Source organism: Babylonia areolata, chromosome 1, assembly GCF_041734735.1.
Source record: "Babylonia areolata isolate BAREFJ2019XMU chromosome 1, ASM4173473v1, whole genome shotgun sequence".
NCBI classification, from domain to species: domain Eukaryota; kingdom Metazoa; phylum Mollusca; class Gastropoda; order Neogastropoda; family Buccinidae; genus Babylonia; species Babylonia areolata.
The window spans coordinates 34,527,384-34,543,575 of record NC_134876.1 but is presented as its reverse complement, the minus strand read 5'-3'; the positions used below and the strand labels follow the sequence as shown (position 1 = coordinate 34,543,575).

Genomic DNA, 16,192 nt, shown 5'->3' with positions numbered 1-16,192 from the left:
CAGGGAACATACTCCACTGTGTTCACACCATGGGCGCTGTGCAGCCAGTGTGGTTGACAACATGTCAAAAAGCTCCAATGGCTTTACAGCCTAAACTGATGTGCAACAAGTGGCAGATGGTGGGCAAGAAATTGATGATTTCAGAATACATCATCTCCCACATCAAGTTGTAATAAGTTAGAAAACAAAATTTTGTTCATTGTTAAACAAAAATGTAATATACATTTTGGGCTGCGTTCTCACCTCTGGAGTCACTGTCTTCATTGTTCACAATGGACTTATGAAACTTTGTTAATAAAAAGCTACCCATCACAACGTACATGCGGACAGTCAAGATACAATGATTAATAATCCATCAGTCAACTCTGCAGTTGACTGGAACATAAAACCACAGTCAGATACTGTTAAGATTTTATCAGAGCAGAATTCCACCATCTGTTTATATTTTGTTCTATCATTATCATTTTAGATAAATATTCCTGCATGTTTTCATCTGTCTGTATGTCTACCTGTCTATGAAAACAACAGAGTGTCAACAAGCAGAGGTGACAAGTGGAGTAGTGGCCAAGTGGTAATCTGCCATACTAGGAAGTGGGTATTCACGGGTTCGAGTGCCACACTGGCTCAGGATTCTTACTCCACCCTTCACTAGGTCTTGAGTGGTGTTCTGGGAGTTAGTATTTCAGATGAGTTAATGAACAGAAGTCCTGTGTGCAGCATGCTAGCAAAGGTAAAACAAAACAAAACAAAAAAACCAACAGCAACTTAAGGGTTGTCTCTGGCAAAATTATGCAGAAAAATCTCCTTTAATAGTAAAGCAAATACACTTACTGACAGAAAAAAAAGATATTAAAAAAAGGGTGCTTCTATACTGATGTGTCACACTCTCCCAGGGAAGAGCAGTCTGAATTTCGAACAGAGAAATCTGTTGTGACAAAATGTCATGAAAAAAAAAGTAAATTAGAAAAATACCAAAAATAACTTACTGATGAACATCAGTCACTTGTGACTGAAAGAAACCCTTGGCATCATCAAGAAGTTTATTGTACGCCTGGGATCCTTCAAGCTCTCCCTGAAAATAATAACAGAACAGATTAGGAAAATAACATATTTCCTAAGTCTGAGAGATATCTAAATATGACACACATGAACACACTCTCACAAACACACCTACATGATCTTAAAACAAACTCACTGAATCTGTGTCATAAGCTTCTTGCTTTATTGAAAAATTCTATTCAAATGTAAATTGCCTCTGTTCAATCAACCTAATTAGTAATTATGAGAAAAAAGCTCAAATCTGGCATAACATGAAATGGACATCGATAAGAAGAAATTAAATACTTCCTTTAATATATTTTTTATTTCTTTAATTTTTTTTTTAAAGTGGAATACATCTTTTCCAGCCTCACATGCGGGAAAAACAACAATAAATAAATAGAAAGTGCAAGAGACACTGTCAGATGTTGTCTCCCTTTATCTTTCTATAATTTTTTCTAAATACAACTTTGAAAAATACAGTTTCCAAGACATGCTAAACAAAACTGATAAACAAATTTCTGAAACTTACTTTGCATACATACATTTTACATGTGTATCTAACAGCTACCCTAACACATACGCACACATAGGCAGGCACAAACTTACATAAACACACGCACACACAATACACATTCATATACATGCATGTAGTTATGTACACATACATATGTATACACACATAGTCAAGCACAGCTAACGCAAAGGAAGTGAACCTGCCACAATTGAACTTATTGCTGAGGGAAAAGGTGAGTTTTGAGACGAGATTTAAAAGATGCGAGGGAATCAGAATGACGGAGGTTATCAGGGAGCTTTTTCCACGTCTTTGGCGATTGAAAAGAAAACGATCTGTGTCCACATGTCTTACTTAGTCTATTCGATCAGAAACAGGCAACCAGTGGAGAGACTGAAGGAGAGGAGAAACATGGTCAAATTTAGAAGCTCTGCAAATGAGTCTGGCAGCGTTATTCTGAATTCGTTGGATTCTGTCTAACAGATATTTGGGAAGGCCGGCGAAAAGAGAGTTGCAGTAATCCAATCTTGAGAGAACCAGAGAGTATACAAGTGTCTTGGTTGCATCGGTTGAGAGATAGTGGCGGATAGAGCTGATTCTACGCAGTTCCAAATAGGCAACTTTACAGATATTCGAAATGTGCTGTTGGAAGGAAAGAGACTGGTCTAGGATTACACCAAGACTGCGAACAGAAGGAGAAAGTGAAACAGGTGTGCTATTGATCAGAACAGAGTCAGGAAAGGAAGGATGTTGACGAAACTTCTTTGGACAGGTTATCATAAATTCAGTCTTATCATCATTTAGTTGCAGCTTGTTGAGAGTCATCCAGTCCTTTAGGCCAGCAATGCACTCCTGTGTTTGAGTCACCAGTGCATTAAATTCAGCTATGGAAGCTGACTGATAAAGTTGTGTGTCATCAGCAAAGCTCTCATGCGACATCACATGATGACTGATGACTTTTGTTCCCTGCTAAACAAAACTGAGGAACAGATTTCTGAAACTTAACATTATATATATATGTGTGTATATATATATATATATATATTTTTTTTTTTTTTTTTTTTAATAGTTAGCATCTGTTTTCAGGAAAAAATTACATTTTGCATGACTGAAAATAATTCATCCAGTTGAGTGTTGCTGTGTTTGTGATGTTGTTGTCTCAGAACAGGAACAGACACTATAAATACATAGTAAACTCAAAAGAAACCTTACTGCATAGCTAATAATTGGGGAACTGCCAGTGTTTATTCAGGTTCCAGTGTAAGAGAGACAACTGTGTATTGAGGTACTACTTATACACTAGAATAACCTCCCCTCTTTCATCAGAGTTGCCTCCCTTCTCAAACTTGATCTTTCTGCTCTTGGTTGTGATCTGTGCATTTGTCTATGCGGTATTGCTTTCGCTATTCCTACTGCATTGAATCAGACTGATGATTACACTTGGCCGTTTATTTTATTTCATTTTATTTTTTCCCCATTTGTATTATCCCCCCTTTTGTTCTTCATTTTATAATATCTTCGCTCTTCCTCTGTGGCCATCATCCTGTTATTGTCATGTTTCATTGTTTCTCTATGGCTCGAAAGAGTTAATGGGAATAAATAAACTCTGAAACTCTGAAGCCAAAGTCTAGTTGTGTTGTAAGATTTTGAATACCAATTTGTATTATTATCAAATAAATAATTTAACCAGTATTTCAGTCTGGAGTTTTATTGACTCACTTGTGTAAACAAAGTGAGTATGTTTTAACCCGGTGTTCGGTTGTCTGTGTGTGTGTGTGTGTGTGTGGTAACTTTTAACATTGCCATTTTCTCTGCAAATACTTTGTCAGTTGATACCAAATTTGGCAGAAAAATAGGAAAAATTCAGTTCTTTCCAGTCATCTTGTTTAAAACAATATTGCACCTCTGGGATGGGCACAAAAAATAAAAAAGAAGACAAATTATATGCAAACTGAATTTACTGTTATATTTATATTTTTTTTATTCTCTAAACTTGGCACTTTGATCTGATATATTGACACAACAACAAGAGCAGTCATTTTTATCATTTTTTGTTCAAACAGGAACTTCTTTTGCTAAGCATGGAAGTTATATTTATTTTGCATGTCTTTGGTGTAGATAGTAAAAAAGGGAAATTAATCTGTAATTAATGCTAGGGGGGTTAATTTGCTTTAACCCAGAGAGCGCGATGAGCCACGATCGTGGCTTTCCCGGTAAAGTGCGATGGGCCACGATCGTGGCTCTGTTTACATAAGGTCCGACATCGTACGGCTATGCTCGGCAGCCTTCGTATAACTGCCTCGTTCTGGTGTTACTGCCTCCCTGCTTGTGTTTGCACAAACTTTGACCGAGTTTATAAGTCCAGATCTTCGTATTTTTTGTAAACAATGAGTGACACTGAAGTTGACAAAGCTCAGGAAATGAGTGACCTTGTCACTAGTGATGATTCATTTGCTGACAGGGATTCTGGTGAAAACGGCTTTGTTATTTTGACACTTGGGCATGCTGGCTTGCTTGTTGTTCATTCAGTTTTGTGTCTCCAGCCACAAAAATTGGGGGGTGGGTGATGGGGGTGGGGAGGGGTGGTAAAGTGGGTTAGGCATGGGTTTATTGCGATTTCTTGACCAAATCAAGCTAGAAAACTGGAAATTATTTTGATTTAAAGCATTCTTGCTGCTTTTGAAAGCAACATGAGCTAAAAGAAAACATTTATTTCTGTTTTTGCCTGTGATTGCATAAAGTATTGTAGATGTGCGCGTGCGTGGCGTCGGTGGGTGTGTCTCAAACAAATAATACAGTGCTTATAATTTCATTGTTTCAGTTATATTCATTTCATGATTCTGCAGCCAGAACATTTTCTGCACAGTTTAATGCCAATTTTGAGATTTTGACTCTGTAAAAGATGTGAAAATACCTATAAACATTGTGGTTGACGTTTTTGGAAAACAAGTTTGCAAAATTTGTTGTTTATATCCTGTGGAATATCTCCAACTACTTACAAGGTACAGCCTTTTTCTTACTTTTATCTGATTCTTCATTCACTCTACTTTCCAAAAATGTATAGGTTTACCTATTTATTCTTACTGATAAGCATACAAATGCCCCAAATCAGAGCACAGGTAGCGCAGGCAAACTATCCCTTTGTTTTAAGCATGATTTCTGTAAGTATGTTTTATTATATCCAGCACTTTGAGGGTTAAACTGATCTTTCTCATCTTAAACATTATATTTTGAAATTATACTCAATACATAAAAAGCTTGTGTGTTTTACTCTCAGTGTACAGAGCTTTCACTATGTTCATTCGCCCAAGTGGTCTTTTTCAGAAAATACTAAAATCAATACGAGTGGACTTTATAGATCTATTGGCTGAGCCCTGAAGGTCATGGGCAAAAATCAATTGCGTACACATATTTATACATATTCATAGCGCATGCTCATATTCTTCGCGAACGCGAATGACGCCATTTTGTTTCAAGTTCAATCCTATATTCGTTCAATCCTATATTCAATCGACAATACACGAGAACATGTGATGGAAAGTTGGAGAAGGAGACCGTTAAATATTTATTCAGAGAAAGATTTGTGAACGCCTCATCACTTACTGGATTATGCCCCAAACTGCCATAAAATATCCACAGAATCAGTCGGAATTCACAGTTAAAAATAATAAACCATAAGAGTTAATACCCTTGAATTTTTTGACTTTTCTCAAAATGAAGTCCTTTTCACTTCATACGACATTTAGAAGTACTTGTACTTGGCACTACATGTTATTAGTTTAACATCAATTTTCATATCAACTTTAAAACTATAAAACTAGAATGAACATAATAGAGAAATTGAATCAACCGTGTCAACCGGGCGTAACTAAACTTGTACATCTATCTAGATCCAGAGAACACGGCAAAATGTTGCAGTGTGATTGCGGCGACAGCCACGGCTCCTTTACCATGGACTTAAAAAGAATTTTTAATTGCCCTTAACGATTTTTTGAATGCCCAAGATACACCAGAATAATATGATTTAAACAGTGTTCTCACTGCGAATACCGCAATCGATTTATCGCCCTTTAAAAAAGCATGTTTAAATGTTATATTTTCGAACGTCAGCCAAGGAGCCACGATAGTGTAATGGGTAAGACAGTTTCTTCTCACCCGAACACGCAGGGTTCGAATCTGCCGTTAGGACTTTTTTTCTTTTTTCTTTTTCTTTTAACCCGAAGCTTTATAATAACAAATACTGAACACATTTTAACGATTAGATTTTTTTTTTTTTTTTTAAGTGAGTCTTGAAGGCCTTGCCTCTCTTGTCTTGTGTAGTTGTTCCCTTAGTTTTCTGTTGTCCCTGTGTGATGCACAAAATTGGGGTTATCATTTCTTTTCCTTCCTTTCCTGCTCCCACCCACAAAAATTAAATATAGAGCCCAAATCCTTCAAACTGATTTTTAGCCAAAAGTTTTTTGGGACCCTCTACAAACTGATCATTGTTAATTTGGTCTAAAGTGCATAACAGAGTTACATTTCTTTATGCTTCAGGCACTGACAACACGACAGAAGTCACTTCAGACTTGCTTTGAGTTTTGAGTACCTTGAAGTAGCCCTTGTCTTGCAGTGACTTGAGGAAGCGGGCCCACCGCACTTCAGACATGTTGTGGCTGCTGCCTGATCCACTTGCTGAACCATTTGTGTTGCTCTTACATCGGGCACACAGGATCTCAAACCCATGGGACTGCACACACACGTTACATATACAAACACACAGTTGTACAGGCGTGCGCGCACACACACACACACACACACACACACACAGAGTCACACACACACATGTACACACAGTCACACACACAAACACACATACATATAGATACCACACACACATACACAGTAACAAGTACACCACACACACACACACCATACATAAATGGTCACACACACACAAACTAAAGATGATGAATAAATATATTCACAAATCATTAAAGCAGCCACAAAATGGATTAAATATCAACTTTCCATAAAAAGATCATGTTCACAAACTCGTAGGTACAGTTACTATTGTTCTACTCTGGTATTTCTTTTTCTTTTAAAACTGAATTTCTATCCATCTATATATTTTTAGACAAAAAAAAATTATCTTTAACTCACATACATCATACAATCATTCATATGAAACTAGAAGTTTTACTTCTAAAATCAGAATAAAAAACATAGACTGTACAACTTTCATTTTTGTTTGCCATAATGTCAGTCATCATTCTTATGCTGATGACACTCAACTCCAGAAGAGTGATACCCCTGAAAAATTGTCGTCGCTCTTGCAAAAAACATCCAACTGCTTCCTGGACATTCAAAACTGGATGACTCTAAATAAGTTACAATTGAACGCAGACAAAATTGAAGCAATGATCATAGGAACTAAACAAAAACTGTCTTCCATCACAACTGACACAATTAAACTTGGCAGTACATCCATCCCTCTTTCCAGGTCAGTCAGGAACCTCGGTGTTGTCCTTGACAATACACTGTCCATGCAAAAATTTATCAGTCAGACATGTCAATCCTGCTACTGTCAACTGCGGCGCATCAGTTCCGTCCAGAAATACCTGTCCACTGACGCAACATCTAGACTTGTCGTTTCTCTCATTCTCTCTCACCTTGACTACTGTAACTCTCTATTGTCTGGTTCGCCTGCTTCATCCATTCAGTCCCTTCAGCGCATACAAAACTCTGCTACCCAACTCGTCCTCAGAAAGAAAAGATCTGAGCACATCACTCCTCTTTTGCAACATCTCCACTGGCTCCCTGTCTCACACCGAATAAAATACAAGATCAGCACTCTATGTTATAGATGTATTCACAAATCTGCCCCTTCCTATCTCTGCCGCTGCCTTCACCTCCACACTCCATCTTGCTCAACACGATCGGCTTCGGATCCACTCTGTTTACGCATACCCAGATTCAAACACTCAACGGTTGGCCGCCGTTCTTTCTCTGTCTCTGGACCTTGCAATTGGAATGAACTTCCTCTTTCACTTTGTCAAGTCTCCACACTCAGCTCTTTCAAGTCTGGCCTTAAAACCCACCTATTCCCAAAATAGCCTCCCTTCCCTGCCTCTTCCTTGTATTCAGTTTCTCCAGTTTTAGAGTTATGCATGCATGTGAATGACTGGTGTGAAAGTACTTTGATTTGTCTCTGCACAAGATTCAGCACTATATAAATACCATTATTATTATTATCATTATTAGAAGAGAGAAAGCATGGAAAAAGACGGGGAGACACACTGACAGAGACAGAGTTCTCTAGTGAGAGGGATGGGGGGAGACAGAAGAAAACGACCATTCCTCACCAGTTTAACGCCCAGATCGTACTCTTTGAACTTGGGGTTTGAGGCACTAGGGAGCATCCAGCCACTCCGTTTGTCTGGCTTGAACTTCTGCTGGAGAAGTTGTGCGTACAAACAATGTGTGAACCGAACCTGCGGGTGACAGAATATTCTATTTGATATAGAAACTGGCCAGTTTTCATGTCTCGTTTTAAAGAATAAGCAGTAAATAACAAACAAATATAGCAGGCTAATTGTAGATTTTTGTTGTTGTTAAAGACTGCAAAAGAACAAACAAAATGTTCACACACACACACACACACACACACACACGCACGCACGCACGCACGCACGCACGCACACACACACACACACACACTTTTTATAACAAGGTTTCCACAGTCATGACCAAACAAAATTCTGTACTTTTTCCAGACCTTTTCCTGATGATTTTCCATACCAAACACAAGTGACAAATTGAAACTGAATAGGCACTTTCTAAATAAAAGTATGACAAAACTGGTAGATAATGGAACCATAATTTATGAACCAGAAAAGAAAAAAAAAAGAAGTTAGCAACTTTTATGAAAAAAAAAAATATACAAAGTATTAGACCCATGTGAAATATAGGTAATCCAGTAAATAAATATCCACACTGACAAATGAAGGAAAAAAATTCACTAGAAGGGGAAATAACCTTGGAAGAAGCAGGCATCGCTCTTAAAAACATGAGAATGGAAAGAGTCCTGGTACTGATGGTTTTGGGGCTGAATTTCACAATTGTTTTTGGAAAAAGTTAGGACCTTTTGTAGTATATGTGCTGAACCAGTGTCAGAGAAGAGGAACTCTCTGTTACTAGAAAAAGAAGGGCTTATAATGTGTTCTAGGCCAGATAAACTTAAAGAATTTGTAAAGAACTGGAGACCCATCTCACTAGTAAATATCTTACGTAAGAACGGTGCAGCTTGTATCCCAGACCGGATTAAAAAGGTTATTCCAAAGTTAATTAATGAAGACCAGACTGGATTTATTGCAAATAGGTATTTAAGAGATAACATCAGACTTAATTACAATCTTATATGCTATCTAGATATAAAACATAGACCAGGCCTCTTACTTTGCCTTGATTTTGAAAAGGCTTTTGACTCTACTGATTGGCAATTTCTTTTTAAAGTTCTGGAAGCTTATGGTTTTGGAGAAAGTATATGCAGCTGGATAAAAATGTTCTACAGAAATATAAAATCAACAGTTGTAGTTAATGGGCAGATTGCACATTGGTTTCCTGTAGAAAAAGAGGCTGTCGACAAGGCGATCCACTCTCTCCATATTTATTCAGATTATGTGTAGAAATATTAATAATAATGATTAGGAAAGATAAAAATATAAAAGGAATTATTATTAAGGATAAAGAACATAAAATATCTCAATCTGTTGATGATTCTCAGCTTATGAATAATTGAGACAGAATATCTTTTGAAAGATCTATCCAACTGGTCATAAAATTTGGAAAAGTTCTTGGTCTTTGTATTAAGGCAGAAAAAACACAAGCAATCTGGTTAGGAATCAAAAAGAACTCAAAAGCAAAATATATGCAATATTTGAATGTAAACCGGGTAAGTTTAGAATATTAGGAATATGGTTTACAAATGATACAAAAGGTTGTGAAGAGATTAATTATGCAGAAACAAAAGCTTTATTTAACATCTGGATGAAAAGAAACATAATTCACTATGTAGGGTAGCAGTACTGAAATCATTAATCCTGTTGAAAGTAATCCATTTCTGGATTCTTCTCCCAAATCTACCATATGATTTGGTAAATAATCTTCAGAAATATGTATTTTCATTTTGTTTGCAACAGTAAAAAAGACAAAATCGGTAGAAAAACAGCAACTAAAAGTATAGGAAATGGAGGATTAAATGTATCAGATATAAAAGTATACATGCAAGCACTAAAACTCACTTGGATACGTAAATTTAAAACAACAATGCACAAATGGACAAATATTGTTTCAGAATTGCACCCATTTACTAGTGAAATCGAAAAATATGGTCCTTTAAATAAAAATAGTGATAACAGATTTTGGAAGGATACTTTAATGGGTTTTTTTTATCAATTCTGTAAATGTATGAAACCAACCTCTCAAACAGAGTTGCTTTCAGAACCAGTATCTTATAATGAGAAAATCAAAATTGGTATAGCACAATAAAATGCAAAAATTGGATTCACAGCATATTTCATTGATTACAATAGAAACTTTCTCACACATAATGAGTTCAACTGATATGGAATGAATATTAACTTCTTACATTTAATGGAAGCATAATGTCTATAAAAGAACATATACGGCAAACAAGATTGGATAAACCAAATAACTGTATTCATGATATTTTTGGGCAGCTAAAGAAAATACATCCCATATCCAAAGGGGCTAAGACATCCCTCAATTTATTCACAATAGAAGACAAACTTCCAAACTCTTGTGTAAAGTGGAATGAATAACTGGGAGAATATATTTCATGGAAAAAAAGTATTCAACAAAATACAAGATGTTAAATAAAATGGCTTCAGTTACACATTATACATAAAATTCTTGGAACAAATATTGTTCTAAAAGAAATGGGAATCAAAGATAATAACTACTGCTATTTCTGCATGGAAGAGAAAGATAGTATTCATCATATATTCTGGGGATGCACCATTTCTCAATGTTTCTGGAAAAACTTCAAAGAATTATTGAAAGTAAAATGTGTATATGTTGAAACATAAAATCAACAAACTTATTGCATTATTAAGAATTGATGAAAATATATGTAAAGACCATGGATTTGATTTACTAATACTCCTTGAAAAAATGTATATCTATAAATGTAAATTTGAAAATTGCAAACTGAATTTGATTGCATTTGAATGGTATATTTTTCTTCACGTTACAAAATAGAACTGAATGCTAGAATGGCAATGAACATACATAATTTTAAAACAAAGTGGCTTCCATATCAATCAATAGTTAAGAATACCTCTTAACATTTGTCACAACTTATACTGCTAGTGCTACTGAAGAATCTATAAACACAGCTATCGATGAAAATATATCTATGTGTGTATACTTATACATGTATGTGTATTATAAATACTAGTGCTTAGATATATCAATTCTTTTTTTCTTCCTCTGGCCATGACACTTTCTCAGTATTTTGACTGTGTGATAAATTGTCTGTCTGGTGTGGTTGATTTTTTTTGTTTTTGTTTTTTGTATGTGTGCATTTTGTTTATATATATATATATATATTTTTTAATCTTCTTTATATGTTATGAAATAGAAATACTCTTGCAAATCAATAGCCACAGTAATACCGTGCTATATTTTAATGTGTTAATGCTATTTTTCTTCTACAGTGGTTATGAATGAATTGTGCAAAATTCTGGTAATGATGATAATGATGTCTCTCATTTGAGAAATATAGCATTCAAAGCAAGGGACAAAAAACAAACAAAAAGTCAAACAGAATAAAATATTTGCTACCTGCTGATAAAAAGAGACTGGCTAGTACACTGGTATTGATGTTTAATTTTCTTTGCTTTGCTTGTTTGCTTGTCTGTTTCAATTCATTAAGCTCTTTGCTGAAATGCACTTCTCAAAAGTGTAGGACAACCCCAAGAATTTTCCAGGTCCTAAATGTAAATTTTTTTTCCCCAAGACTTCCAGCCCAAGAAATTGTTTTCAATTTTCTCAAGTCTTTTCCAGACTTCTATGACTGTGTACCAATCCTGCATAAAAAAACACAGCCAGGTTTAACTTACTCTTGTGACCACCATGTTTTCTGGCTTGAAGTGGTTCATTGTCCGGCACACCTGAAGTGAATGAACAAGGGAATAAATTAGTACATTTTATGACAACCCAACATCACCACTATCACAAAAAGCAGCTACCAAAACAGTCCAAAACTGAAGTAAAGAAAACCAGGCGAGAAAATATAGTATCACTACTTCCTGGAGAGGAAAATGACATGTTTCATATCAAAAGGTTAAAAAGTAAAAGGCCCCATAGCCTTTTATGGCCATGCAAATATATTCACTGTGTCAAGGGCTAGGCACAGAAGGCAGGGCCCAATTCTGTAGAGTGATGGCCTAGAGGTAACATGTCCGCCTAGGAAGTCAGAGAATCTGAGCGGACTGGTTTGAATCACGGCTCAGTTGTCAGTATTTTCTCCCCCTCCACTAGACCATGAGTGGTTGTGTGGATGCTAGTCATTCGGATGAGACAATAAACCGAGGCCCCGTGTGCAGCATGCACTAAGCACACGTAAAAGAACCCATGGCAACAAAAGGGTTGTCCCTGGCAAAATTCTGAAGAAAAATCTACTTCGATAAGAAAAACAAAAAAAACTGCAAGCAGGAAAACATACAAAAAAATGGGTGGCCCCTTCAGTGTAGCGACGCGCTCTCCCTGGAGAGAGCAGCCCGAATTTCACACAGAGAAATCTGTTGTGACAAAAAAGAGAAATACTAATACTCTTCCACAACTTTAACCTTCCCCAACAGGTCAAGTACCTATTCACACCTGGGTGGAGTGAGTTATAATTTAGAATAAAGTGTCTCATGAAAGGAAACAACACTATGCCAAAACAGGGCCTCAAACTCTGATCACTGGTGAAAAGTGGAACAGAAGTCCAATGCCAAAGAAATTCTCACATGGCACATATTCACATGCAATGAAGTAAACACTGCCCATGCATTTCTCAAGTGAGTCTCATGAACAAAACCTTTTTATTTTTATTCTTTTATAGAATTAAATACAAAAAGATTACTGTGTGCAGTACTGTGACAGATTTGTTCATTACAATTAATGCTGACATGTTGACAAAATGTCTGGCTCACAGTTACACTGTTTACAAAAAAATGTATACTGACACAGGAAAAACATCAAGAAACAAGAGAAGCAAGGCCTTCAAGACTCGCTTGTAATACACTTTAAAAAAAAAATCTAATCATTAAATGTGCTCTGTATTTGTTATTATAAAGCTTCGGGTTAAAAAAAAAAAAAGAGAGAGAGAAAAAAAAAGTTCTGATGGCAGATTCAAACCCCGTGTTTTCGGGTGAGAAGAAACCCATTACACTATTGTGGCTCCTTCACTGACGTTCTAAAATTTAATATTCAAACATGCTTTTTTAAGGGCGATAAATCGACTGCGGTATTTGCAGTGAAAACGCTGTTTAAATCATATTATTCTGGTGTATCTTGGGCATTCAAAAAATCTTTAAGGGCAATTAAAAATTCTTTTTAAGTCCGTGGTAAAGGAGATGTGGCTATTGCCGCAATCACACTGCAACATTTAGCCGTTTTCTCTGGATCTAGACAGATGTACAAGTTTAGTTACACCCGCCGGGAATGTAGTACGACACGGTCGATTCAATTTCTCTTTTATATTAATTCTATTTTTATAGTTTTAAAGTTGATAGGAAAATCGAGTATTTTGTTAAACTAATAACATGTAGAGCCAAGTACAAGTACTTCCTAAACGTTGTATGAAGTGAAAAGGACTTCATTTTGAGAAAAGTCAAGACTGGAAATTTTTACGCTTCATCAAGGGTATTAACTCTCATGGTTTATTATTTTTAACTGTGAATTTCGACTGATTTTGTTGATATTTTTATGGCAGTTTGGGGCATAATCCAGTAAGTGATGAGGCGTTCACAAATCTTTTTCAGAATAAATATTTAACGGTCTCCTCCAACTTTCCATCATATGTTATCGTGTATTGTTGATTGAATATAGGATTGAACGGGCAGGTCAAAAACTTGAACAAAATGGCGTCCTTCGTTCGCGAGGAATATGAGCATGCGCTATGAATATGTATAAATATGTGTACGCAATTGATTTTTCCCCATGACCTTCAGGGCTCAGCCAATAGATCTATAAAGTCCATTCGTAGTATTGATTTTAGTATTTTCCGAAAAAGACCACTTGGGCGAATGAACATAGTGGAAGCCCTGTACACTGAGAGTAAAACACACAAGCTTTTTACGTACTGAGTATAATTTCAAAATGTAATGTTTAAGATGAGAAAGATCAGTTTAAAGCAAATTAACCCCCCTAGCATTAATTACAGATTAATTTCCCTTTTTCACTATCTGCACCAAAGACACGCAAAATAAATATAACTTCCATGCTTAGCAAAAGAAGTTCCTGCTTGAACAAAAAATGATAAAAATGACTCATCTTGTTGTTGTGTCAGAACATCAGATCGAAGTGCCCAGTTTAGAGAAAGAAAAGAAAAATATAACAGTCAATTCAGTTTGCATATTATTTGGCTTCTTTTTTTAAATTTTTTTGTGCCCATCCCAGAGGTGCAATATTGTTTTAAACAAGATGACTGGAAAGAACTGAATTTTTCCTATTTTTATGCCAAATTTGGTGTCAACTGTCAAAGTATTTGCAGACAAAATGGCAATGTTAAAGTTTACCACGGACACACAGACACACACACACAGACAACCGAACACCGGGTTAAAACATAGACTCACTTTGTTTACACAAGCGAGTCAAAAAGAAAAAGGAAACTCAACAACCAAATAATTCCATACCTGTACTTCATTATAACTCAGTTAATCAAACTGAACAGATTTTATATTACACTTTCCCTAACATGGGCACATTATATATGAAAAGATGTGTTGGAGTGATCTATATTAAAAAATTTTTTAAAGCAACAAAGCCATTGGAAAATAATTACAAAAATATACACAAAATAGCATAATTAAACCTGATGAAAGTATAAAGCAACAACTAAACAATCAGTAAAAAGTACATCACATAAATCCCACAAAGAGAAAAGGCACAATATAAAGCCACATGATAATTATTGCTACTATATAATGTAAGTTAATGATAAGTAAAAGCAACAAGTTGTGGAAAAGAATCATACATAAAAACATACACATAACAACATTATCAAACCAGATGAAGAACAAAACAACTGAACAGTTGGTAAGAACCATTATTACATAAAACCCACATAAAAACAAACATTACTTTATACAACACTGATATTTTTTGTTGCTATCACAGGTCAAAGCTTCACCTTCAGCTCCACTGGGTCTCTGTAGTAGAAGGCCTGTACAGCAGCTGACACCAACGCTGGCCTCTCTTTCAACAATGCTGCCACAGTCACAGGGACATACACATTTGCATAGTGTTTGTTTTCCTCCATCTTCATTTGGCACCTGCCATAACACACACACACACACAAAATGGTCATATTGCATAATGTAAAGAATAGGTACTGTATTTATAAGTATTCCAGCATTGGAATAACTTATACTTTGGCAGAATTTCAATCCTTGGAATACATTCTATCCTCCCACCAATCAAATTTACTATTCTTTCAAAGTATCTACTAGAACTGTAATATACATTAGGGTTCTAACACGAGTTATTCACAAACAATAAAGTTATCTTTATTGTTGTGTCATATGACAATCTTAATGTAACATTATTTATTTCTTCCTCAATACTGCACTTATTAAGTGTGAATTTTAAGTTTGTGTTGTGAGTGTTTGTCTGGACAAATCATATTGTCTCAAGATACAAAATTGAAGGACACAATGCTGTAATCACATGCGAAACGTATAACTTCAAGATACAATAGCTACCATATTGACATGTGATTGGAAACGACATAAAAAACAAACAAAAAACCACCACTCACTGAAGTTTTGTATGTTATATTAGATGAAATTTCAGTTCAAACATTTAGGATTTAATGGATTAATTTAATTACATTCCTAACATTAGATGACTTATCAAAATGGTATATTTACATATTTGCATTTGTTTACATTTTCATGTTCTTTTTTAAACTGGACCGGACCCACCTGTTGAGTCGTGCATTCAGAGCATCTTGGATAGGCTGCACTGCCCTTGTGTTAATGTCTGGGTTACGGACCAGGGTCACAGCCTCTTCGATGGTGGGGGTGAAGAGGGGGTAGGTGGACACCTCATTGGGGCTCTGTGGGATGGGAACCACATGCAGCTCCCCACCATGAATATATACCTGATGATTAGGAGGAGGAAAAAAACGAGAATATAGATTGCAAACATCGTTTAATCTCCATATTTGCATAAGCCTCTCTCTCTCTCTCTCTTGCTCTATCACATATTCCCCCACCCCACCCCCCTTTTTTTGTAATCATACCAATTGTACTTCACAAAATCATTGAGCTCAATTCTATGAGAATTAAGATTTGTTGTTGTTGTTGTTGATATAATACACTGAAGTGATATTAAACATATTTCTTGATTACCCAGATCTTTCTC

General features: G+C 35.8%; 1 protein-coding gene across 1 annotated transcript in view; it reads right to left on the bottom strand.

The window, feature by feature from the left end:
* Positions 1-16,192, bottom strand: part of LOC143282189 (protein ecdysoneless homolog) — a 30,330-nt gene that overhangs the window by 8,042 nt on the left and 6,096 nt on the right. Inside the window, exons 4-9 of the mRNA XM_076587771.1 lie at positions 15,751-15,929; positions 14,958-15,099; positions 11,677-11,727; positions 7,897-8,025; positions 6,141-6,281; positions 987-1,072 (exon numbers count right to left, since the gene is read on the bottom strand). Of these exons, the coding sequence (XP_076443886.1) occupies positions 987-1,072; positions 6,141-6,281; positions 7,897-8,025; positions 11,677-11,727; positions 14,958-15,099; positions 15,751-15,929 (728 nt within the window). The remainder of the gene's footprint in view (positions 1-986; positions 1,073-6,140; positions 6,282-7,896; positions 8,026-11,676; positions 11,728-14,957; positions 15,100-15,750; positions 15,930-16,192) is intronic.